Source organism: Salvelinus fontinalis, chromosome 2 (assembly GCF_029448725.1).
Source record: "Salvelinus fontinalis isolate EN_2023a chromosome 2, ASM2944872v1, whole genome shotgun sequence".
Lineage (NCBI taxonomy): Eukaryota > Metazoa > Chordata > Actinopteri > Salmoniformes > Salmonidae > Salvelinus > Salvelinus fontinalis.
In genome coordinates, this window is record NC_074666.1 from 19,123,717 (window position 1) to 19,149,728 (window position 26,012).

General features: G+C 43.4%; 1 protein-coding gene across 1 annotated transcript in view; it reads left to right on the forward strand.

Annotated features, from left to right (window-relative positions):
• Positions 1–26,012, forward strand: part of LOC129813562 (phosphatidylinositol transfer protein beta isoform-like) — a 32,978-nt gene that overhangs the window by 4,150 nt on the left and 2,816 nt on the right. The window contains exons 2-10 of the mRNA XM_055865878.1: positions 6,204–6,234; positions 16,099–16,244; positions 18,222–18,313; positions 19,175–19,182; positions 20,606–20,764; positions 24,694–24,771; positions 24,981–25,091; positions 25,232–25,354; positions 25,622–25,706. Of these exons, the coding sequence (XP_055721853.1) occupies positions 6,204–6,234; positions 16,099–16,244; positions 18,222–18,313; positions 19,175–19,182; positions 20,606–20,764; positions 24,694–24,771; positions 24,981–25,091; positions 25,232–25,354; positions 25,622–25,669 (796 nt within the window). The 3' untranslated portion in view covers positions 25,670–25,706. The remainder of the gene's footprint in view (positions 1–6,203; positions 6,235–16,098; positions 16,245–18,221; positions 18,314–19,174; positions 19,183–20,605; positions 20,765–24,693; positions 24,772–24,980; positions 25,092–25,231; positions 25,355–25,621; positions 25,707–26,012) is intronic.

A 26,012-nucleotide genomic window follows, 5' to 3' on the forward strand; every position in this document is an offset into this window, starting at 1 on the left:
TATATGGAACGTCGTTTGGGTCTTTGCTATGGAACGTCGTTTGGGTCTTTGCTATGGAACGTCGTTTGGGTCTTTGCTATGGAACGTCGTTTGGGTCTTTGCTATGGAACGTCGTTTGGGTCTTTGCTATGGAACGCTGTTTGGGTCTTTGCTATGGAACGTCGTTTGGGTCTTTGCGTGTCAAAAAATAAAACAATGACCAGTAGATAAGCTTGTTGACCTATCAGGACCTGAATATGACTGTACGTCACATAATAATTTAACGCGTTGATTAATTTTTTACACAGTTATTACACATTGATTACACTACCACTCGTATTTCAAATGTCACAACGATTCATCGATACGTATGCTATGATGCTGGTAAAGTTGTCTCACGCACCTACAGTGCTGGTCATAAAAAAAAATCTAGCTCATGGATGCAAACAATGTTCTTCCCCAAAAACATAGCAAAATGACATCAGTTTCAGTAGATATAGTTAGTTAGCTAACTATATAGCTAGGTGTCATCATCTAAAATAACCCTATTTATAAGACAGTTTTTATTTGATTAATGGTGGTCGGACCCATCTATGTGAAGCTAGCCACAATAAGGATTAGCCACAATAGTAGACTTTGCGGTTAGCCTTCAAAATAAAAGCATGGCATAATTCTACTAAATTCAGCAAAAAAAGAAAATTATCTTTTTCAGGACCCTGTATTTAGAAGATAATTCGTAAAAATCCAAATAACTTCACAGATCTTCATTTGTAAAGGGTTTAAACACTGTTTCCCAAACTTGTTCAATGAACCATAAACCATTAATAAACATGCACCTGTAGAATGGTCGTTAAGACACTAACAGCGTACAGACGGTAGGCAATTAAGGCCACAGTTATGAAAACTTAGGATACTAAAGAGGCGTTTCTACTGACTCTGAAAAACACCAAAAGAAAGATGCTCATCTGCATGAACGTGCCTTAGGCATGCTGCAAGGAGGCATAAGGACTGCAGATGTGGCAAGGGCAATAAATTGCAATGTCCGTACTGTGACGGCGCTATAGGAAGACAGGACGGACAGCTGATCGTCCTCTCAGTGGCAGACCACGTGTAACAACACCTGCACAGGATCGGTACATCCTGACATCACATCTGCGGGACAGGTACAGGATTGCAACAACAGCTGCCCGAGTTACACCAGGAACGCACAATCCCTCCATCAGTGCTCAGACTGTCCGCAATAGGCTGAGAGAGGCTGAACTGAGGGCTTGTAGGCCTGTTGTAAGGCAGGTCCTCACCAGACATCACCGGCAACAATGTCGCCTATGGGCACAAACCCACCGTCGGTGGACCAGACAGGACTGGCAAAAAGTGCTCTTCACTGACGAGTCGCGGTTTTGTCTCACCAGGGGTGATGGTCGGATTCACGTTTATCGTCGAAGGAATGAGCGTTACACCGAGGCCTGTACTCTGGAGCGGGGTCGATTTGAAGGTGGAGGGGTCCGTCATGGTCTGGGGCAGTGTGTCACACAGCATCATCGGACTGAGCTTGTTCTCATTGCAGGCAATCTCAACGCTGTGCGTTACAGGGAAGACACCCTCCCTCATGTGGTACCCTTCCTGCAGGCTCATCCTGACATGACCCTCCAGCATGACAATGCCACCAGTCATACTGCTCGTTCTGTGTGTGATTTCCTGCAAGACAGGAATGTCAGTGTTCTGCCATGGCCAGCGAAGAACCCGGATCTCAATCCCATTGAGCACGTCTGGGACCTGTTGGATCGGAGGGTGAGAGCTAGGACCATTCCCCCCAGAAATGTCTGGGAACTTGCAGGTGCCTTGGTGGAATAGTGGGGTAAAATCTCACAGCAAGAACTGGCAAATCGGGTGCAGTCCATGAGGAGGAGATGCAAAAATATCATGATCTGATGATTCCATATATCCAGTGGAAACGGCATGAAAAGAACTGCTTTCTGTCCGGAGCTCACTGGCGCAGGAAACTTTGAGGGCCCAGAATAGGCTAGTTGATACAATGTTGCAAATTCGTTAGCGACAGCTTCTGGCAGGACCCTGTGATGTGTTACAATGTTGAACTACACTAGTAATAGCTCAAGTCGAGACCGATAGAAAGGGAGGCAGACAGGCAGGCGGAGAAGAGAGATGAATGTGATTTGAAATAACCTGAATCTATCAGGATATTTTCTGCTCTTTTTATTTTTCGGCCCATGTATTTTACTTAGCTGACAATGGAAGGTATAGCCTATAGGCCAATGCAGTAGTAGGCATATCTTGGAGTTCTATGCGCTCATTTCTTTAGCTGCCAATGGACCACGGTGACCGTAGAGAGGAGTGCTTTCTCCGTAGTTTAATTTTTACTTTTAGATTTTTAGCATTTTACTTCAGAGTTGTATGATTAGCCACGTGACCATGATTATGAGAAACAAAACTGTTCCATGAAAATATCCATATAAAAATTCTTAATTTGCACGCAGATCGGTAGAATTGGTAGGATAAATTGTAAGCTTCCCCAAACTAGCAACTCATGAGCTGCCTATGCTCTTTAGGCTACTGTTACACCCATTTTTAAAAAATGCAAGCAAGCGCGTGCACACACAGGAGATCCAGGTGAATAAAACAGGCACGCCTATGGAAATCAAAATGCAACTGGTTCGTTCTGGCGCCAGGTCAGATTCCCCCCCCCCCCCGTCAATTTGTGGGTGCAAAAGCTGTCCATTCAATTCGAGTGGCTTTATTGGCACGAGAAACATATGTTAACATTGCTTGTCTTCTACCGTGTAAACGTTGCATTCTGTCTTGTTTGAATCGACACGATAAGTAAAGTGGGTCCTAACGTTTCCCCTTTTTTTTCCTACCGGGAGCATGTGCCTTACTTGCATCAGTGATGTGTTGCTGCCAGATTAGAGAACGGTTCAATCTCTCCAAAAAATATTGTCCAGTCCATTTACTAGTCAGATTTGAGTCACAGAGAATTTAGTCTCGTCTTGTTTTCGTCAACAGAAATATAAATATTTTCATGTAGTTTTTTTTTTCTTGGTCTATTTAGGCAGTTATCGTCTCGTCAATTGCCACTGAAAAATATATGTTTGACACATATTTTTGTCTTTTATTTTTGCAATCCCATCAGTTAAGGAAACTATGGGAATGGTTTCTGCTGTCTGTTCAATCCAGTAAATGTGGAGGAGAAGTTAAGTTGGAGTGTCACCTTGTTAACATCCAAAAGTGAAGTCGTGTCACAGGCTCTCTTCCCATTTCCCCTGAAAACCGGATGCATCCATTTTTGTTTCTGACCTCACTAAGGGTGCCTGTGCTCTGCCATCATGACTCCCCCATGCCTTCCCTCCAGAGTCCTGACCCACACTGTGGCAGGCTGTTGCTGTTCTGTAGTTACACCTGAGAGAACTGTTGTTACACCTGGCAAAACTAGGCCTCTACTGGACCTTGGAACCCAGACTAGAATAGATGGGTCGCCATCTCTCTCTCTCTGTGGGTGGATCCCATCTCTACTGTCTCATTCAGTGGATTGGTGGGATTATTAGTGTGTTTGTCTGGGGTTTGCTGGCTGGCTGTCCAGGTGCTCAGGGCCTTCAGTGTGAAGGAGGCATACTAAGTCTATGGGCAATTCCACGATAACAGCGTGATGCTGAGACTCAGATTTTTCACTTTTAAATGTATGCCAAACAAAAATGAATGCAAAGCTAAACAAACTATACAACTCTATGCAAAAGGACAACTTTAAACAATTTCCAGTGAAAATGTTACAAAAACACATTAGTAGAAGAAGAGTACAGAGACAATGCTTGGTAAAAGAATGACGGCACAAACAGCACAAACCTGTCATTCTGTTAATCAACTTTGCATCTGCACTGTTCTTCAAGAAAATGTGTTTTTGTGAAAATGTCTCTGGAAATTGTTAGAAGTAGTCCTTGTACATAGAGTTGTATGGTTTAACTTTGCAATCATTAGTTTTTGTTTGACATTTTCAAAGTGAATGTGAGTCTCAGCATCACTTCATTCCACTGTTACCGTGGAGTTGCCCTATACTATAGATGGAAATGGAGCTATGTGGCCTCCCGAGTGGTGCAGCAGTCTAAGGCCCTGCAGTGCTAGAGACGTCACTACAGATCTGGGTTCAATCCCGGGCTGTGTTGCTGTTGGCCGAGACTGGGAGACCCAGGCAGTGCACAATTGGTCCAGCGGCATCCGGGTTTGGGGAGAGTTTGACCGGCTGGGATGTCCTTGTCCCATCGCGCTCTAGCGACTCCTTGTGGCTTCAGTCGCCAGCTGTACGGTTTCCTCCGACACATTGGTGCGGCTGGCTTCCGGGTTAAGCGAGCAGTGTGTCAAGAAGCTGTGGGGTTTGGCGGGGTCGTGTTTCGGAGGACGCATGGCTCTCGACCTTCGCCTCTCCCGAGTCCGTCCGGGAGTTGTAGCGATGAGACAAGACTGTAACTACCAATTGGATACCATGAAATTGGGGAGGGAAAAAGTACAAAAAAAGAAATGGAGGCGTTTACTAAAGAAAGAAAAGGCTGTGCAAGGTACAGTTGAAGTCTGAAGTTTACATACACTACGGTTGGAATCATTAAAACTCATTTTTCAACCACTCCACAAATTCCTTGTTAACAAACTATACTTTTGGCAAGTCGGTTAGGACATCTACTTTGTGCATGACACAAGTCACTTTTTTCCAACAAATGTTAACAGACAGATTATTTCACTTATCATTCACTGTATCACAATTCCAGTGGGTCAGAAGTTTACATACACTAAGTTGACTGTGCCTTTAAACAGCTTGGGAAATTCCAGAAAATGATGTCATGGCTTTAGAAGCTTCTGATAGGCTAATTGACATAATTTGAGTCAATTGGAGGTGTACCTGTGGATGTATTTCAAGGTCTACCTTCAAACTCAGTGCCTCTTTGCTTGACATCATGGGAAAATCAAAAGAAATCAGCCAAGACCTCAAACTTTTTTTGTAGACCTCCACAAGTCTGGTTCATCCTTGGGAGCAATATCCAAACGCCTGAAGGTGCCACGTTCATTTGTACAAACAATAGTACGCAAGTATAAACACCATGGGACCACGCAGCTGTCATACCGCTCAGGAAGAAGACACGTTCTGTCTCCTAGAGATGAATGTATTTTGGTGCGAAAAGTGTGAATCAATCCCAGAACAACAGCAAAGGACCTTGTGAAGATGCTGGAGGAAACGGGTACAAAAGTATCTATATCCACAGTAAAATGAGTCCTGTATCGACATAACCTGAAAGGCTGCTCAGCAAGGAAGAAGCCACTGCTCCAAAACCGCCATTTAAAAAAAGCCAGACTACAGTTTGCAACTGCACATTGGGACAAAGATCATACTTTTTGGAGAAATGTCCTCTGGTCTGATGAAACAAAAATAGAACTGTTTGGCCATAATGACCATCATTATGTTTGGAGGAAAAAGGGGAATTGTGAAAAACTGAGTTTAAATATATTTGGCTAAGGTGTATGTAAACTTCCGACTTCAACTGTATATGCTGCCCCCGTGTTTACTTAGGGGGGAAGCTGCTATAGGAGGTGAGGTAAATGGAGGAAGCAGCTAACGGCCTAGGTAATACAGTTGCGTGATATAGCTAGGACGTAAACTATTCCCGAAAGGCTTGAACATTGGAAAGCACTGTGTAGGCCCATCTCTTAAGCCCCTGAACAAGCACCCAAACGAAATGTTCAACTGAAGTCAAGTGTGTGGAGAAATTGTCAGTTCATTGTAGTTCCTCCCTAATAGAATGTGTTCAGCTCAGTGGTCTAGATGATGAACAGACAAGTCTCACTATGTGTGGGGTTACTGGAGGTCACTCCTGGCTCTGGTTGAACTCAGCCAAGTCAGGCTGAGGTGTGCAGGTGGACATTTTATTGGGATGAGTCTTGGCTATACCTTCACACAAAAAATCTATAAAACAAAAATTAGCTGTTTTATTTTAAGGCATACGGTTAGCAGTGTGGTTGGGGTTAGATGTTATGACTTTGTGGCTAGGACAGCTAGTGACCACCCTGCAGGGCTGCCTCCAGGACAAGATTCCTCCCAATAAATGCCAACCTGCCTGAGGCATGAGTTGTGATGTACTGCAAGGGAATGGTTTTTGGTCTCTTTGTGTGACATTGGTAGAAAGTTTATTTCTTCTGTTTGCTGATGTTTTTTTTTTTTTACTCTCTCACAGCCGCGTGATCCTACCGATCTCTGTGCAAGAGGTGAGTAACACGAAGTCATTACCCACGTACACACCACCCCATTTTTTGTGCTAGTTTCCTGCAAGTCTGTACAAGCATGAAAGCAGGTCATAAATGCTGTTTGTTTTGATATTGCCGCCTTCTGAGAAGCTATTTGTCAGACATGTCTTTCTCTCCACTGCATTCCATTTCCCCTTATTTGTCGGGGTCATGCTGCCGTCAGTGTTTTAACTCCAGCCTTGAGAGATGTGACGTTCTCCTGCAGCATGTGATGTAACGGCAGCAGCCCCTAAAGGTTTTAGTGCAGTACTCAGTGTGACAGCTGTAACGTCATCAGCCTGGAGGGGTCAATTTATCCTGACAGTAAAGGCTATTTACCCAAAGAGTCAGGCTCTACAAACTGAAGGAGACGATTCAATCACCAAACTTCCATGTAAAGCTTTACCTCAGGGTGGCAGGTGTCCCAGCAGTTAAGAGAGTTGGGTAAATAAACTAAAGGTTGCTGGTTCAAATCCCCGAGTGAATTAGGTGAAAAATCTGTCGATGTGCCCTTAGGTGTGAATTGCTGGTGGCTGAAACTTAACCCTAATTGGTCCTGTCAGTCACTCTGGAGAAGTGTCTGCTAAATGACTAAAATGTGTGGTTGTAATTGCAACTACTATAGTTGTTAAATATATTAATGATATGGAGTAAGTTGGCCTTTATTGATCCCCAGGCAGAGTTGTAGATGCTCATGTAAAATTCCATTAGTCTAGCTGTTCGCCTTCCCCGTTACCTCTAGATGAGCCCAGGGTATCAAACAAAGCATTAGATTTATAGTGTTGCAAATTAATTTCAGCCACCAGCAATTCACACCTAGGTGTTAAGCATACCTCTGACATTTGTGTGTTTTAGACTCTAGAGAAACAGTAGCTCTGTGACTGGGATTGACGACCCCAGCCGGTAGAACATCAGGTCAGACCTCATAAGATGCTGCAGAATGCTTTCTCTCTATCTTCCTTCCTCCCTCTCTCTCCCTTCCTCCCTCTCTCTCCCCAATCAAGCCAGATACATTGCAGCCACTGACCCACGGTTCCAGTTTATCTGAGAACCTCCATTCGTCATCTCTTGTCCCTTAAGTGGAACCCTGTGTTAGTGATGCACCAATATGACATTTTTGGCCGATACCGATATCCAATATTTTCCTTGCCCCCAAAAAAATGATACCGATAACCGATATTTACAATTTTAGCAGCCTTTTAAGCATTCTAGTACAGTTAAATAGTTAACACACATACATGGACGCAGCGGTCTAAGGCACTGCATCTCAGTGCAAGAGGCGTCACTACAGTCCCTGGTTCGAATCCAGGCTGTATCACATCTAGCCGTGATTGGGAGTCCCATAGGGCTGTACACAATTGGCCCAGCGTCGTCCGGGTTTGGCCTGGGGTAGGCTGTTATTGTAAATAAGAATTCATTCTTAACTGACTTACCTAGTTAAATACAGGTTACACACACCCCACACTGACCAAAAAGTTATTTTGTTGGCAATGACGCATGTCCCCTTTACCAGTAAAACATAATCAAAACCTATTTCTTTCACTTACTTGCTGTGCTGTTTCGTTGTTCATTTCATATGTCACAACGATTCATCGATACCTATGCATTGATGCTGGTAAAGTTGTCTCACGCACCTACAGTGCTGGTTATTAAAAAAAAGCCAGCTAGCTCATGGATGCAAACAATGTTCTTCCCCAAAAACATAGCAAAACGACATCTGTTTCAGTAACTATAGTTAGCTAGCTAACTATATAGCTAGGTGTAATCTAAAATAACTCTAATTTATAAGCACAGTTCTTATTTGATTAATGGTGGTCGGACCCATCTATGTGAAGCTACCCACAATAAGGATTAGCCACAATAGAGGACTTTGCGGTTAGCCTTCAAAATAAAAGTTTGTCATTGACGGTGATGCAAATTATTACAAATAGTAGAATTATGCCATAATTGAAATAGATCATGCTAAACGAGGTTGGGATGTTTATATAAAATCAACAAAAGACAATTTGTTAATTTGACAAAAATCATTTGAAATCACACTGGATATATTATACTTTAGAATTGCACTGGGGGCATACTTATTTCACTGTACAGCCTTAGCTATGGATTGTGGATCAATGAAATGGGATATCCGTCTACTCAGTGACACCCAGAGACCATTCGCGTCGTAGCTTTTATTGCGGGACTCTGAAACAACTGTGAATTGAGCAACATTTATTGTTATCCTATGTGTATTGAATACTATTCCCGAGGAAAAACAATACAGTGTGAATGTTTTAGAGTCTGATAACTCTGAGGAGGACGTTGGGGAAAAAATATCTTGGGTATTGAGTAGACTGATACCCCATTTCATTGATCCACAATCCTTAGGTAAAACTGTATAGTGCAAAATGAATGTCAATGCACACAATAGACTGACTGGGGAGGTGATTTCACACAGTCACAGTCCCGCGAAAGAGCTACACCGCTGATATTTGCGTAAACTTTTAACAGTTGTGTTCTGTGGGTGTCACCGAGTAGATTGATACCCCATTTCATTGCTTCACATTCCAACCTTGTTTAACATTATCTAGTCTAAATATGGCATGATTCCACCCCTCTGTATCACGTTCAAAGAGGTACCTTTTATTTTGAAGGCAAAACACAAATTCCACTATTGCGCCTAATCCTTATTGTGGCTAGCTTCACAACACAACCCAGTCCGGTCGAGCGTCACTAGCCAGATGAAGCTAACTGGCTGCTTATAACGTTCGCTTTGGGCAACAGGGTTAAGTAGCAGGCTAGCTATTTATTTTCATGAACTGAAGTTCAATTTCAAAAGGCGAACAACAAGTGGCAACCTAGCTAATACTTACTCACAAGGATTCCTAAATCATTGCTAAGAATAATGAACATGACTGCAGTTTTTACTGGTCATTGTTTTCAGGCTGGTTGTATTGGTGATAGCTAGGTACCAAGCTAAAGCTAGCTAGCTACCCCAGAAGTTGCGGTCGAACAAACAATGCTTTATTACCAATGTGGTATTGTAAACACATCGTTCGTGGCTGGTGTTTGCAGACTTTTTTTGTACAGCTTTGACAGTGCTACTGATAGTAGTGGTGGCGCTTGGCTTGCACATGCAAATTCAGAACACACAACATTCTATAATAGTATTGTGTTATTTGACGTGTATCTTTTTTGACACGCAAAGATCTAAACGGCGTTCCATTGTATGTCATGAAGCTAATAGCAGTGACGCTATTACTGTGTAACTCCGGTAGGGCAACGTGTACCGGTGCTCGACCAGTCAGCGAAAGCCAACATCACCCACGACGGAGAACGGTTGATTGTCAAGGGCAATGAATTTCATTATCTTGGCGGTAATGGATTTCGCCTTTGAGTTGTCTCGCTGAAATGTTCTTACTCTTTCAAATGACTGCTCGACTTATTGACTGCTCAATCCACACAGCAGACATTGTGTGGGCTAGGTTAGGAATGAAACTAGGCATAGGGCCGATACCGATGTTGGCATTTTTAGCTAATATCGGCCGATTCCAATATGTTCACGATATTTCGTGCATCCCTACCCTGTGTGTCTTGTTTAAAGAAAAACAGAATGGATGGGGGGTCAGAATTTGTCCGGTGACTGTATTGGACCTCTCTCTATGGCACTGTCAATGTTCTCTCGCTCTCCCCCAAACAATTCACAGATTTGTGTTCTGCTCCTAGCCCATAAAGTCACAACCTTCGTCCTGATATGTTTAGTGTAACCTTTATTTAACTAGGCAGGTCAGTTAAGAACAAATTATTATTTACAATGACTGCCTACACCGGCCAAACCCAGATGACGCTGGGCAAATTGTGCGCCGCCCTATGGGATGCCCAATCACGGCCGGTTATAATACAGCCTGAATTCGAGCCAGGATGCCTGTAGTGACGCCTCTAGCACTGAGATGCAGTGCCTTAGACCACTGCACCGGTTGGGAGCCCATTTAGAGAGTTCATGTGTGTGAAATTCCATTAGCTGTCCATATCCCAAGTCACTAACACTTAATTTGGCTGCTCATAAGCCATATTAACATAACATCAAATATACGTACACATCCCATTTACCAATAACGGGGATTCTGTCTGTTAGGATCGGTCAGTGATTCGCTGAATTGATTTGTGCTACTGTGACACTGATGTTATATATATATATATATATATATATACACTGCTCAAAAACAACACAATGTAAGTCCAAGTCAATCCCACTTCTGTGAAATCGAACTGTCCACTTAGGAAGCAACACTGATTGACAATAAATTTTACATGCTGTTGTGCAAATGGAATAGACAAAAGGTGGAAATTATAGGCAATTAGCAAGACACCCCCAAAAAAGGAGTGATTCTGCAGGTGGTGACCACAGACCACTTCTCAGTTCCTATGCTTCCTGGCTGATGTTTTGGTCACTTTTGAATGCTGGCGGTGCTCTCACTCTAGTGGTAGCATGAGACGGAGTCTACAACCCACACAAGTGGCTCAGGTAGTGCAGTTCATCCAGGATGGCACATCAATGCGAGCTGTGGCAAGAAGGTTTGCTGTGTCTGTGGCCTGCTGGAGGTCATTTTGCAGGGCTCTGGCAGTGCACCTCCTTGCACAAAGGCGGAGGTAGCGGTCCTGCTGCTGGGTTGTTGCCCTCCTACGGCCTCCTCCACGTCTCCTGATGTACTGGCCTGTCTCCTGGTAGCGCCTCCATGCTCTGGACACTACGCTGACAGACACAGCAAACCTTTTTACCACAGCTCGCATTGATGTGCCATCCTGGATGAACTGCACTACCTGAGCCACTTGTGTGGGTTGTAGACTCCGTCTCATGCTACCACTAGAGTGAAAGCACCGCCAGCATTCAAAAGTGACCAAAACATCAGCCAGGAAGCATAGGAACTGAGAAGTGGTGTGTGGTCACCACCTGCAGAACCATTCCTTTTTTGGGGGTGTCTTACTTATTGCCTATAATTTCCACCTTTTGTCTATTCCATTTGCACAACAGCATGTGAAATTTATTGTCAATCAGTGTTGCTTCCTAAGTGGACAGTTTGATTTCACAGAAGTGTGATTGACTTAGAGTTACATTGTGTTGTTTAAGTGTTCCCTTTATTTTTTTGAGCAGTGTATATATATATAGTGGGGAGAACAAGTATTTGATACACTGCCAATTTTGCAGGTTTTCCTACTTACAAAGCATGTAGAGGTCTGTCATTATCATAGGTACACTTCAACTGTGAGAGACGGAATCTAAAACAAAAATCCAGTCACATTGTATGATTTTTAAGTAATCCATTAGCATTTTATTGCATGACATAAGTATTTGATACATCAGAAAAGCAGAACTTAATATTTGGTACAGAAACCTTTGTTTGCAATTACAGAGATCATACGTTTCCTGTAGTTCTTGACCAGGTTTGCACATACTGCAGCAGGGATTTTGGCCAACTCCTCCATACAGACCTTCTCCAGATCCTTCAGGTTTCGGGGCTGTCGCTGGGCAATACGGACTTTCAGCTCCCTCCAAAGATTTTCTATTGGGTTCAGGTATGGAGACTGGCTAGGCCACTCCAGGACCTTGAGATGCTTCTTACGGAGCCACTCCTTAGTTGCCCTGGCTTTGTGTTTCGGGTCGTTGTCATGCTGGAAAACCCAGCCACGACCCATCTTCAATGCTCTTACTGAGGGAAGGAGGTTGTTGGCCAAGATCTCGCGATACATGGCCCCATCCATCCTCCCCTCAATATGGTGCAGTCGTCCTGTCCCCTTTGCAGAAAAGCATCCCCAAAGAATGATGTTTCCACCTCCATGCTTCCCAGTTGGGATGGTGTTCTTGGGGTTGTACTCATCCTTCTTCCTCCAAACACGGCGAGCGGAGTTTAGACCAAAAAGCTCTATTTTTGTCTCATCAGACCACATGACCTTCTCCCATTCCTCCTCTGGATCATCCAGATGGTCATTGGCAAACTTCAGACGGGCCTGGACATGCGCTGGCTTGAGCAGGGGGACCTTGCGTGCGCTGCAGGATTTTAATCCATGACTGCGTAGTGTGTTACTAATGGTTTTCTTTGAGACTGTGGTCCCAGCTCTCTTCAGGTCATTGACCAGGTCCTGCCGTGTAGTTCTGGGCTGATCCCTCACCTTCCTCATGATCATTGATGCCCCACGAGGTGAGATCTTGCATGGAGCCCCAGACCGAGGGTGATTGACCGTCATCTTGAACTTCTTCCATTTTCTAATAATTGAACCAACAGTTGTTGCCTTCTCACAAAGCTGCTTGCCTATTGTCCTGTAGCCCATCCCAGCCTTGTGCAGGTCTACAATTTTATCCCTGATGTCCTTACAGAGCTCTCTGGTCTTGGCCATTGTGGAGAGGTTGGAGTCTGTTTGATTGAGTGTGTGGACAGGTGTCTTTTATACAGGTAACGAGTTCAAACAGGTGCAGTTAATACAGGTAATGAGTGGAGAACAGGAGGGCTTCTTAAAGAAAAACTAACAGGTCTGTGGGAGCTGGAATTCTTACTGGTTGGTAGGTTTTCAAATACTTATGTAATGCAATAAAATGCAAATTAATTACTTAATCATACAATGTGATTTTCTGGATTTTTGTTTTAGATTCCGTCTCTCACAGTTGAAGTGTACCTATGATAAAAAATGACAGACCTCTACATGCTTTGTAAGTAGGAAACACTGCCGATTTTGCAGGTTATCAAATACTTGTTCTCCCCACTGTATATATAACACCCACACACAGTGGCAAGAAAAAGTATGTGAACCCTTTGGAAATACCTGGATTTGTGCATGAATTGGTCATAAAATTTGATCTGATCTTCATCTAGGTCACAATAATAGACCAACAATCTGCTTAAACTAATATCACACAAACAATTATACGTTTTCATGTCTTTATTGAACACACTGTGTAAACATTCACAGGGTGAAAAAAAATATATGTGAGCCCTTGAATTTAATAACTGGTTGACCCTCCTTTGGCAGCAATAACCTCAACCAAACGTTTTCTGTTTTTGCGGATCAGACCTGCACAACGGTCAGGAGGACTTTTGGACCACTCCAGAAGGCGTATTTTCTTCTGTTGAAGCCATTCTGTTAATTTACTTCTGTGTTTTGGATCGTTGTCCTGTTGCATCACCCAACTTCTGTTGAGCTTCAATTGGCGGACAGATAGCCTAACATTCTCCTGCCAAATGTCTTGATCGACGGGAATTCATTTTTTTGTTGACGATAGCAAGCTGTTCAGGCCCTGAGGCAGCAAAGCAGCTCCAAACCATGATGCTCCCTCCACCATACTTTACAGTTGGGATGAGGTTTTGATGTTGGTGTGCTATGCCATTTTTTTCTCCACATAGTGTTGTGTGTTCCTTCCAAACAACTCAACTTTAGTTTAATCTGTCCACAGAATAATTTTGCCGATAGCACATCCAAGTGCACTTTTAAAAATTCAGACGTGCAGCAATGTTTTGTTTGGACAGCAGTGGCTTCTTCCGTTGTGTCCTCCCATGAACACCATTATTGTGTAGTGTTTTACATATCGTAGACTCGTCAACAGAGATGTTAGCATGTTCTAGAGATTTCTGTAAGTCTTTAGCTGACACTCTAGGATTCTTCTTAACCTCATTGAGCATTCTGCGCTGTGCTCTTGCAGTCATCTTTGCAGGACGGCCACTCCTAGGGAGAGTAGCAACAGTGCTGAACTTTCTCCAGTTATAGACAATTTATCTTACTCTGGACTGGTGAACATCAAGGCTTTTAGAGATACATTTTTAACCCTTTCCAGCTTTATGCAAGTCAACAATTCTTAATCTTAGGTCTTCTGAGATCTCTTTTGTTTGAGACATGGTTCATATCATCTTGTGAACAGCAAACTACATTTTTGGGGTTTTTTTATAGGGCAAGGCAGCTCTAACCAACATCAATCAATGAGATGAGATTGGAGGACTCCAGGTTAGCTGACTCCTGATCAAATTAGCTTTTGGAGAAGTCATTAGCCTAGGGGTTCACATACAGTTGAAGTCGGAATTTACATTTAAACTCAGTTTTTCACAATTCCTGACATTTAATCCTAGTAACAATTCCCTGTCTTAGGTCAGTTAGGATCATCACTTAATTTTAAGAATGTGACATGTCACGATAAATAGTAGAGAGAATGATTTATTTCAGCTTTTATTTCTTTCATCACATTCCCAGTTGGTCAGAAGTTTACATACACTCAATTAGTATTTGATAGCATTGCCTTTTAAATTGTTTAACTTGGGTGAAACGTTTCGGGTAGCCTTCCACAAGCTTCCCACAATAAGCTGGGTGAATTTTGGCCCATTCCTCCTGACAGAGCTGGTGTAACTGAGTCAGGTTTGTAGGCCTCCTTGTTCGCACACGCTTTTTCTGTTCTGCCCACAAATTTTCTATAGGATTGAGGTCAGGGCTTTGTGATGGCCACTCCAATACCTTGACTTTGTTGTCCTTAAGCCATTTTGCCACAACTTTGGAAGTATGCTTGGGGTTATTGTCCATTTGGAAGACCCATTTGCGACCAAGCTTTAACTTCCTGACTGATGTCTTGAGATGTTGCTTCAATATATTCACATAATTTCCCTGCCTCATGGTGCCATCTATTTTGTGAAGTGCACCAGTCCCTCCTGCAGCAAAGCACCCCCACAACATGATGCTGCCACCCCCGTGCTTCACGGTTGGGATGGTGTTCTTCGGCTTGCAAGCCTCCCCCTTTTTCCTCCAAACATAATGATGGTCATTATGGCCAAACAGTTCTATTTTTGTTTCATCAGACCAGAGGATATTTCTCCAAAAAGTACGATCTTTGTCCCAATGTGCAGTTTCAAACTGTAGTCTGGCTTTTTTATGGCGGTTTTGGAGCAGTGGCTTCTTCCTTGCTGAGCAGCCTTTCAGGTTATGTCAATACAGGACTTGTTTTACTGTGGATATAGATACTTTTGTACCTGTTTCCTCCAGCATCTTCACAAGGTCCTTTGCTGCTGTTCTGGGATTGATTCGCACTTTTCGCACCAAAATACGTTCATCTCTAGGAGACAGAACGTGTCTTCTTCCTGAGCGGTATGACAGCTGCGTGGTCCCATGGTGTTTATACTTGCGTACTATTGTTTGTACAAATGAACGTGGCACCTTCAGGCGTTTGGATATTGCTCCCAAGGATGAACCAGACTTGTGGAGGTCTACAAAAAGAAATTCTGAGGTCTTGGCTGATTTCTTTTGATTTTCCCATGATGTCAAGCAAAGCGGCACTGAGTTTGAAGGTAGGCCTTGAAATATATCCACAGGTACACCTCCAATTGACTCAAATTATGTCAATTAGCCTATCAGAAGCTTCTAAAGCCATGACATAATTTTCTGGAATTTTCCAAGCTGTTTAAAGGCACAGTCAACTTAGTGTATGTAAACTTCTAACCCTCTGGAATTGTGAAACAGTGAATTATAAGTGAAAGTAGATGTCCTAACTGACTTGCTAAAACTATAGTTTGTTAACAAGAAAATTGTGGAGTGGTTGAAAAACGAGTTTTAATGACTCCAACCGAAGTGTATGTAAACTTCAGACTTCAACTGTACTTTTCCCAACCTACTCTGTGAATGTTTTAAATTATGTATTCAATATAGACCAGAAAAATACATGTATTTGTGTGTTATTAGTTTAAGCACACTCTGTTTGTCCATTTTTGTGGTCAGATCAAATTTGATGACCAATTTATACAGAAATCCAGGTAATTCCAAAGGGTTCACATACTTTTTCTTGCGGGTTTTTTATATTATGTGACCGGTTTCTCTGTGCTCTCTTTTTCTGTGTTGCAGTACCAAGTTGGTCAGCTGTTCACCGTAGCAGAGGCCAGTAAGAATGAGACGGGGGGAGGAGAAGGCATTGAGGTGCTGATAAATGAACCCTATGAGGAAGAGGGAGAGAAGGGACAGTACACACATAAAGTTTACCATCTGAAGAGGTACAGTAGTACATGCACACAAACATACATATGCCACTTAAGAGATGCATACACTGGGCAAGGATGAAGAGGAGAATACAGACACACACACTAATGCAAGGTTTCCCAAACTTGGTCCTGGGGCCCGCCCTGGGTGCATGTTTTGTTTTTTCCCTAGCACTACACAGCTGATTCAAATAATGAAAGCTTGATGATGAGTTGGTTATTTGAATCAGCTATGTAGTGTTAGGGAAAAAAACAAAACGTGCTCCCAGAGTGGGCCCCAGGACTGAGTTTGGGAAACCCTGCAATAAGGCTGCGTTTTGCCTAATTGACCCTTCGCTAAGGCCCGCCCCAGAATTGTGGGCAACCAATCGCTTGGTCGCTAAACAAGCTTGAGTCCCCTCGCCTCAGATAAGCTCTTGTTTCAAATGCATGTAAACCAATGAGGACAATGGCAAAAACTGCATTTTCATTTTAAAAAATGGTTTAAATGGCTAAATAATTTAACAGCGCAGCAGGGGTACTTGCGGCTGTGAGTCATGAAATGCAGAGCCTGATGGAATATTTCTTGAATCCGGAATTATGCATTTGTTTCATTGTTTGCTAGCTGCTTAGCTAGCTTTGTCTCATTGACCATCATTGAAAACATTGCTAACATTAGCTAGCTAGCTAGCTAGTCAGTTAATATATCTTGTTTTCTCCAAATGTACAGTGCATTCGGGAATTATTCAGACCCCTTGACTTTTTCCACATTTTGTTACATTACATCCTTATTTTAAAATGTATTAAATCGTTTTTTCCCCTCATCAATCTACACATAATGACACAGCAAAAACATGCTTAGAATTTTTTGAATAAAAAAAAAAAATACCTTACCTTAAGTATTCAGACACTTTGCTATGAGACTCAAAATTTCTTAAAACCTTTTTTCGCTTTGTCATAGATTGATGAGGGAATAAAAAAATAATAATAATAATAATTGAATAACGACATAGCAAAATGGGAAGGGGTCTGAATACTTTCCGAATGCACTGGATGTCATCTGCTGTCAATGTCAGGATACGATTTGAGAGCACTAGTTGACTCCAAAAGTGGTTAGTAACTTTGACTGCATGCTGACAGCGCATTCCGAGCCATCCAGTGGCTAGCCGCATTAAAATACATTTTTATTATTTTTCTCCCCCTTTTTCCTCCCCAACTTCGTGGTATCCAATTGGTAGTTACAGTCTTGTCTCATCGCTGCAACTTCCGTACGGACTTGAGAGATGTGAATGTCGAGAGCCTTACGTCCCCCGAAACACAACCAAGCCGCACTGCTTCTTGACACAATGCCCACTTAACCCGGAAGCCAGGCGCACCAATGTGTCAGAGGAAACACCGTACACCTGGCAACCGTGTCAGCGTGCACTGTGCCCGGCCCGCCACAGGAGTCGCTAGTGCGCGATGGGATAAGGACATCCCTGCCGGCCAAACCCTCCCCTAACCCTGATGACGCTGGGCCAATTGTGGGCAGCCCTATTGGTCTCCCGGGCGCGGCCGGCTGAGACAGAGCCTGGGCTCGAACCCAGAATCTCTAGTGGCACAGCTAGCACTGCGATGCAGTGCCTTAGACCACTGCCCCACTCGGGAGGCCTACTAAAATACATTTTACCAAGTTCCCGTGAAGAAATTGTAATGACAGTCCACTACAACATACCCGAGAGTCTCCTGATTAGCAAGAGGTAGTCTGCTTAATTTTTATTGTGTATTAGAAACACAGTTTGAGGTCATTGTGATGGGTCTTCTCAAGAATTTTGAATGGGGAATTGAGCTTCCCGGGAAAATATTGACCAGGGTAGTGACAATAACCAAAGGGGTGGGGCTTAGCCAAGGGTCAATTATTGGCAAAAGAGCTGATCTGATTGGTCAAAAGATCCGAGTTTGACAGCCTGTGTAAATGCAGCCATACACACTCTGCTGATTGACTGATTGACTCCTGTCTCTCTCTCCTTGCAGTAAAGTCCCAGGCTGGTTGAGGTATATTGCACCAGAGGGAGCGTTAGTCTTCCATGAAAAAGCCTGGAATGCCTACCCATACTGTCGCACCGGTGAGTACCAGAACTCTAGTTTAAACACTCAATTGAGCCCATCTCTGATTGGGACTGGCTTGCAAGAAGATACCGACCCTACTGTTACGTTGGTTTACAATCAGCTGCACTGGGGTCGGAACGCAATCATGGTTACATTAAGACACTGGAGCCGGCGCAAGATATGGGACGGAAAACGTACCTCAATGCAGGGATGGGATATGTCACTGTACTCCAAATGTTACCTTTTTCCACGCTGCTCCATCAAGAAGAAAAACTGCTTTTTTTTCATCCTCATGCTAGCAGTACCCACAGCAGCCATTATGGAATGGCAGGTCGCGTTGAACAAAAGAGCTGGTTGGCCGACACTGCCATTACAAAATGATAGCATTATTTCAATCTTCTTGACGTAGCAGTGTGGATAAAGGTACGATTTGGAGTACAGTGGCATATCCGATCCCTGCATTGAGGTACGTTTTCCGTCCCATATCTCACGTCGGGTTCAAATGTGTCTTAATGTAACCATGATTGCGTTCCGTTCCGTGTAACCATGATTGCGTTCCGTTCCGTGTAATCATGATTGCGTTCCGTTCCGTGTAACCATGATTGCGTTCCGTTCCGTGTAACCATGATTGCGTTCCGTTCCGTGTAACCATGATTGCGTTCCGTTCCGTGTAACCATGATTGCGTTCCGTTCCGTGTAACCATGATTGCGTTCCGTTCCGTGTAACCATGATTGCGCTCAGTATTAACAAGCATAACGGTAGGGTTGGAATCTTCTGGCAAGGTACTGGCCTACATTGTGAATTGTCACTGATTATTTTATTGAAAGTAAACTGTTTCCTTTTTTCTTCTGTTGCTTGTTTTCTCCATCTGCGGCAGTTATAACGGTGAGTAGTGAGTGAACTGACACAAACACATGCACACTGGGGCAGGGGGCCGAGCGGTTAAGAGCGTTGGGCCAGTAACCGAAAGGTTGCTGGTTTGAATCGCTGCGCCGGTAAGGTGGGAAAGTCTGCTCTTCTGCCCTTTAAGCAAGTTAGTTAATTCCCAACAACTGCTCTACGGGCGCCGATGATGTTGATTAAAGCAGCCCCCCCCTCACCTCTCTGATTCAGAGGGGTTGAGTTAAATGCGGAAGACACATTTTGGTTGAAATGCATTCTTGTGCAACTGGCTAGGTATCTCCCTTTCCCATATTCTCCCAGCTATTGTCTGTGTGGGCTAGGTTTGTTGTGGGAATGTATTTGAGACACTCGATCCCATTAGTGACTTATAGCGTGGTGGCGTTGTGTAGCTAGCTATGCTGCTAATGCTATCACACAACAGTTAGCTAGGCAGAGTGAAGTAGTGCACTAACCAGCCGTGCCATTTCAGCCTGTTGAGGGAAAACTTGTTTGAGGAATTAGGCAGAAGTCATCTATCAGCAATAAGCGGTTTATTCAAGCAATTGCAAGGAAGATCACTCTCGGGATGAACCCGGAGAGTAACCTTCAGGACATACCGGAAAGGAATTCTCAGGATATACCACAGAGGATCTCAAAGATTTTACAATCAGTCTTTATATACTTAATTTACACAATGAACTGCTTACCCCTCCAAGGGGGAGGCGAGCTTACATAAGGGGTAATTGGTTCCACTTCCATAGAAAAATCATACAAATGAGAACAGGTTCTAACCAGTTCTCACAGCCTATATGTCTTAAGATAGAGGAGTGATAGGATCTTTAAAGCCAAACCAGAGGAAACTAGATTTCTGCCTAGCTAGGTTTTTAGTGCCCGAAAGATAATGAGCCAGTAATAAATCACTTCTCTGTGCAGTATGTAAAGAGTTTAGTGGACAGGTGTGGAAAATGACTAGTACTATTCAACAACATACTGTATGTAGCATTAGACTGTAACAAAACCATTTTGCACCCACAAGCCCAAACAGATAATCAGTTAATTAGCTTAGCTGTGGGGTTTAAATAGGCCTTAGGCCTCCCAGGACTCCATGCAAGACTTTCTCAGTATGAGATTCCCATTGGTTCTCCATTCAAGGCATTCTCAAGCTTGCAGTTGGCTGACATTTTAAGGCTACTATATAGAGGAAGTGAACACTAAAGCCTTCTTGGAATTAGTTTCCTTCCCACCACAGAATCCATAGAATCAACTTATCAAACATTTGGAATGGTACACCCAACATGGCCGCCATCCCGACCCACATCAGCAAGAATTAATTTATGCTTTGCCAGACTAGATTAAAACATGGACAGAGATTTGTATTGTCTCCTTTTCTTTCTTTGCTCACTTTTCTTTTCTCCTCTCCCTCCAGAATGAGTATATGAAAGATGACTTCCTGATAAAGATTGAGACGTGGCACAAACCTGACATGGGAACTCTAGAAAACGTGCATGACTTGGATGGTCCTACGTGGAAGACAGTGGAGGTGATTCCCATCGACATCGCAGACAAAGATGTGGTGGCTCATGGGGTGAGTGGACGTACGCACACACACACACTAGTTGAATACGTGGAACACTATTTGAATAAATGGATCATTCCTCTATTGCGCATCAGACCTGACATCACTGTATTGGCTAAAGCAGTGAGTTTTTAACCACTCAGCCATGTTAGATCAGTGACATCAAGATGGCTCTTTTCCCAAGTGGTAAAGTAGTCTGTCCCAGGCACTGATGGTTACATCATCAGGGTATTTGTCTCCCCCATGTGGAGGAGTTGCGTCACTGCATGTTGACTGGTTGTCTCTGCCAGTCTACCTTCCTGACAGAATCGCCCCCCTTTCGCATGAACGCGCACGCACTCAATTCTTCATTGCTGCGACTTGCTAGTTGAGATTTCTGATCATGTTAGGCTGCGTTTCATTTCATTTTTATGTTGGTTTGATCACGGGGGAGACACTAGTATTATCTGCAGTTTTCGGTTTGGCTAACACTTGAAACAAATAGTCTATAAATAAATCTCTTTGCCAAAATTCGGCATCTCTCCCATGTCTTATTTGACTAGTAGTTGTTCTGAAATGTGTATTGCTTGCCTGTGTGCCACAGAAAGTATTTGACTCTAACCACAAAATGAAGGAAATTAGAAGGGGGGGTTCTGCAAGGCTATTTTCTTGCCTGCCGAAATCCCCCCCCCCCCCCCCCCTTCTAATTTCCTTAATTTTGTGGCTAGAGTCAAATACTTTCTGTGGCACACACTACTGGTCAACATGAGCTAGCAAAATTATTCTGAAGTGTGTCAGGCCTTGCAGTCCCAAGATAGAAGAGGTGGGGGTGGAATTTCGGGAGGCAAGAAATTGGCCTTGCCGAACCCCCCCTATAATTTCCTTAATTTTGTGGCTAGAGTCATACTTTGTGGCACACATCAGAGTCAAATACTTTCTATAGAACAAACTTCACGTCAGGATAGGCAACCAAAATTAATAATGTATATGTGTTATATTAAACATAGAGGAGGGAGAAAAATGTAGGCAAGCAATGAACATTTTCAGAACAACTACTAGTCGAATAAGACATGGGAGAGATGACGAATTTTGGCAAAGAGATTTATTTATAGACTAATACACTTGAAACAAATAGCCAAACCAAAAACTGCAGACATTACTAGTGTCTCCCCCGCGATCGAACAACCATAAAAATTCTAATGAAACGCAGCCTAACATGATCAGAACTCTCAACTAGCATCGCAAGTCGCAGCAATTAAGAATTGTAGGGAGTGGGGGATTCTGGCAGGGGGGAGATTTTCAGCACAACACCGGAACAAAGTTCCTTGTTAGTCGCACAGTCTGCTCCTGTAACGTTTGTTACGTGCTTCTGTCCACGAAAGAGTACTGCCAGTCTAGTGACATTCCTAGCCCTGTGTCTGCTGCTGTTAGCCTGGCAGTCCATTCCTGTCCGCCAGAGGATCGGCCTGCGCAAGGCACTGTGTAGAAACTCTGATCTATACATCACCTTACTGACATACTGCTGACGTGCCATATTGTACAGGACCTAACATAACAGCTTAATTAGCATAGACCAGGAGATTTCTGCTAGTAGACTTGACCCTGTGTTGTAGTGATGGATACAGTTACATATCGAAATATCATTTTTGGGACAATCGATATTTGACTCAAAGTATCGATTTGTACATTTTTATAAATGTTTTGTTACTGTAGGTAGTTAGCTAGCACTAGTCGGCTGTACTTACGCCAAAACTCCAGAATTTTTCATCCTATAGCTTGTTCTCCATCTTCTTTTTAAATAGTGAACCAACATGTTTCAGCACTTATTTCCCTGACTGACCAAAACTCGAGTGGTGGGTCTTTCAGAGAGCTGCCCTCTGGTGGTGCACAGCGCGCACATCTGATTCAGTACATCAATAGTTGCGGTCCAAACACTTTAAAGACACACCCTATCCCCTCAGCCCTCATATTAAGTGGACACTTCTGATGATGAAGAAAACCCTTTTGCAATTATGTTAGCACAGCTTAACATTTACATTTAAGTCATTTAGCAGACGCTCTTATCCAGAGCGACTTACAAGTACATACATTCATACTTTTTTTTTTTGTACTGGCCCCCCGTGGGAATCGAACCCACAACCCTGGCGTTGCAAGAGCCATGCTCTACCAACTGAGCCACACGGGGCTTAAAACTGTGTGCTGACTAAAGAAGCAATAAAACTGGACTTCTTTAGTTTAGTTGATTATCTGGAGCATCAGCATTTGGGGGTTCAATTTACAGGCTCAAAATGGCCAGAAACAAATAACTTTGTTCTGAAACTCATCAGTCTATTCTTGTTCTGAGAAATGAAGGCTGTTCCATGTGAGAAGTTGCCAAGAAACTGAAGATCTCGTACAACGCTGTGTACTACTCCCTTCACAGAACAGCGCAAACTGTCTCTAACCAGAATAGAAAGAGGAGTTGGAGGCCCCAGTGTCAAACTGAGTAAGAGGACAAGTACATTAGAGTGTCTAGTTTGAGAAACAGATGCCTCACATGCCCTCAACTGGAAGCTTCATTAAACAGTACCTGCAAAACACCAGTCTCAACGTCAACAGTGAAGAGGCGACTCTGGGATGGTGGCCTTCTAGGCAGAGTTCCTCTGTCCAGTGTCTGTTATTTTGCCCATCTTAATCTTTTCTTTTCATTGGCCAGTCTGAGATATGGCTTTTTCTTTGCAACTCTGCATAGAAGGCCATCATACCAGAGTTGCCTCTTCACTGTTGACGTTGAGACTGATTGACAGACAGATATTTTTCTATTTATATGATAGAGTAGCAGCAGCGTATGTGACGAGTGTGAAAGCTGAGCACATCGTCTCTCCATCTGTGACAACAGGATAGCTTTTTTCCAAGCAATCGTATTTTAAAATGTTATACAATCTGAAAAGTTTTCTTTCTTCCGGAGCATTTTCTTTCCCCCAGGAGAGGGGAGAGGGAGAGAGTGGCTCGCTCAACACAGCTGCAGGCCCCAGCGAAACAGGGGCAGGCAGTCAAACGCTTTCAGTACAGGATTCATGAGGATAATCTACTTTACTGTTTGACCAAGAGGATGTTTTTAATGAGGTGAATGAGTGCAGCCTGCACCGATGCGAACAATATAGTTTAGTCTTGAGCCCTGCCTTGTAGGCTTTTCACTGTAGGCATACTCTCCAACTTTCGTTTTACTTCAATGAAAAGGCCTTCATCTTCGCAATCAATAATAGCCTAGACCAAGGCTCCTCTCTCACTCTCTCCTCAGCAGAACAGCAGCCCCGAACAATTTGGCCGGCTACAATTTTATTTATTGGCTTTTCATTTATTTTATCTGACAAAATCTGGAAATTACCGGCTAACGGAAACCCTGGTCAGTATGCATGTGTAATGCATTTTCTATCCTACATGACTATAATGGGTTGTAATGTGTGTATATACACTGAGTGTACAAAACATTAAGAATGCCTTCCAAATATTGAGTTGTAACACCCCCTTTGCCCTCAGAACAGACTAAATTTGTCAGGGCATAGCATACAAGGTGTCAAAAACATTCCACAGGGACGCTGCCCTATATTGACTGCAATGCTTCCCACAGTTGTGTCAAGTTAGCTGGATGTCCTTTGGTCCACCACCCATCCCTGATACACACGGGAAACTGTTGAGCGTGAAAAACCCAGCAGCATTGCAGTTCTTGACACAAACCAGTGCGCCTAGCACCTACTACCATACACTGTTTTAAAGAGGCTTAAATCTTTTCTTGCCCATTCACCCTCTGAGTGGCACACATACACAATCATTCTTTAACCTGTCTCCTCCCCTTCATCTACACTGATTGAAGTGGATTTAACAGGTGACGTCAATAAGGGATCATAGCTTTCACCTGGTCAGTCTATGTTATGGAAAGAGCAGGTTGTCATTGTGTAAGGTATGTTTTTTTACTACAGGATTATAAAGCAGAGGAGGATCCGGCTCTGTTCAAATCTACAAAGACAGGCAGAGGACCGCTCTCACCTGAATGGAAGGTACAGGATTTTACCTACTGTCACCATATATATCCCGTCTTGTATGTGATAGTTAGTTATATTGACATTTGACCTCATTAGAAGAGGGTTAACACACACACTACCATGCTTCTCTCGTTTGTGGTGCTGGAGGTTAATGCCCCAAAATCAACATTGTAGAAAATAAAAATACATTTGGCCTCATCCCTCCTGTGTTTCTCCTATGACAGAATGATCTGATGAACAAGACAGACTGTCCTAAGATGTGTGCCTACAAACTGGTCACTGTAAAGTTCAAGTGGTGGGGCCTGCAGACCAAAGTAGAGAACTTTATCCAGAAGGTATAATACTTTTATCTCTTTATCCTTTTCACATTTAGGGCCTCTAATGAGAAAACAGACTGATACCTAATATTGTTGTTCTCTGGTCTCTCCTTTCATTCCATCTCCACCTCTCTCCTCCCCCATCTTCCCACCTTCAGCAAGAGAAGCGTATTTTCACTAACTTCCATCGCCAGTTGTTCTGTTGGATTGACAACTGGGTGGAGCTGACCATGGCAGACATCAGACGAATGGAGGAAGAGACCAAGAAAGAGCTGGAAGAGGTAACACACCCAATTAATGTCTGCCATTTTTTTTCATAGGTTATAGACTTGTGTCTTAAAGATTGTTGTTTTTTGTGGTGCGTAGATAGGGACAGTTGATGATGATGAAAAGGTCACTAACACATGATTCCAAAGGCATTGAGGGATCAACAAATCACCTATCTAGGACTGACCGTGACCCTCGCTAACCCCTATGGCCTTAACCTTTGACCCTCCTATGAAGCTCTCTGATTGGTCCAGCTGACAGTTGTACTCTGCTGCCTTTAGATGCGTGAGAAGGGCACCGTTAGAGGAACCTCGGCAACGGAAGAATAACCCCGCCCCTATAGGTCAAAGGTCAGAGACAGGCTGAGTAAGTTCCCCAACAGGACACAGGAAATTACATCATCGTGGTGTCGGAGACTCATCCTGTATCTGCTCTCATCTCTCTATCCCCCCCCCCCCATTAGTTTGTTGCTCATCACGTTTTTCTCCCTTTTTCCAGCTGCATGTTGCCTGTCTAATGAAACAATCTGCTTTTGGTTCAGTCTGTCGTTTGTCTATGGTGGTTTTGGAGCTCTACCTGCATGTGGCGCTCTCATTCCGTTTCTCGTTCTTTCCATCACGCCTGCATCCTGTCTCTCTGAAGTTCTGCTCCTCAGCTCCCGCTGCATGACTT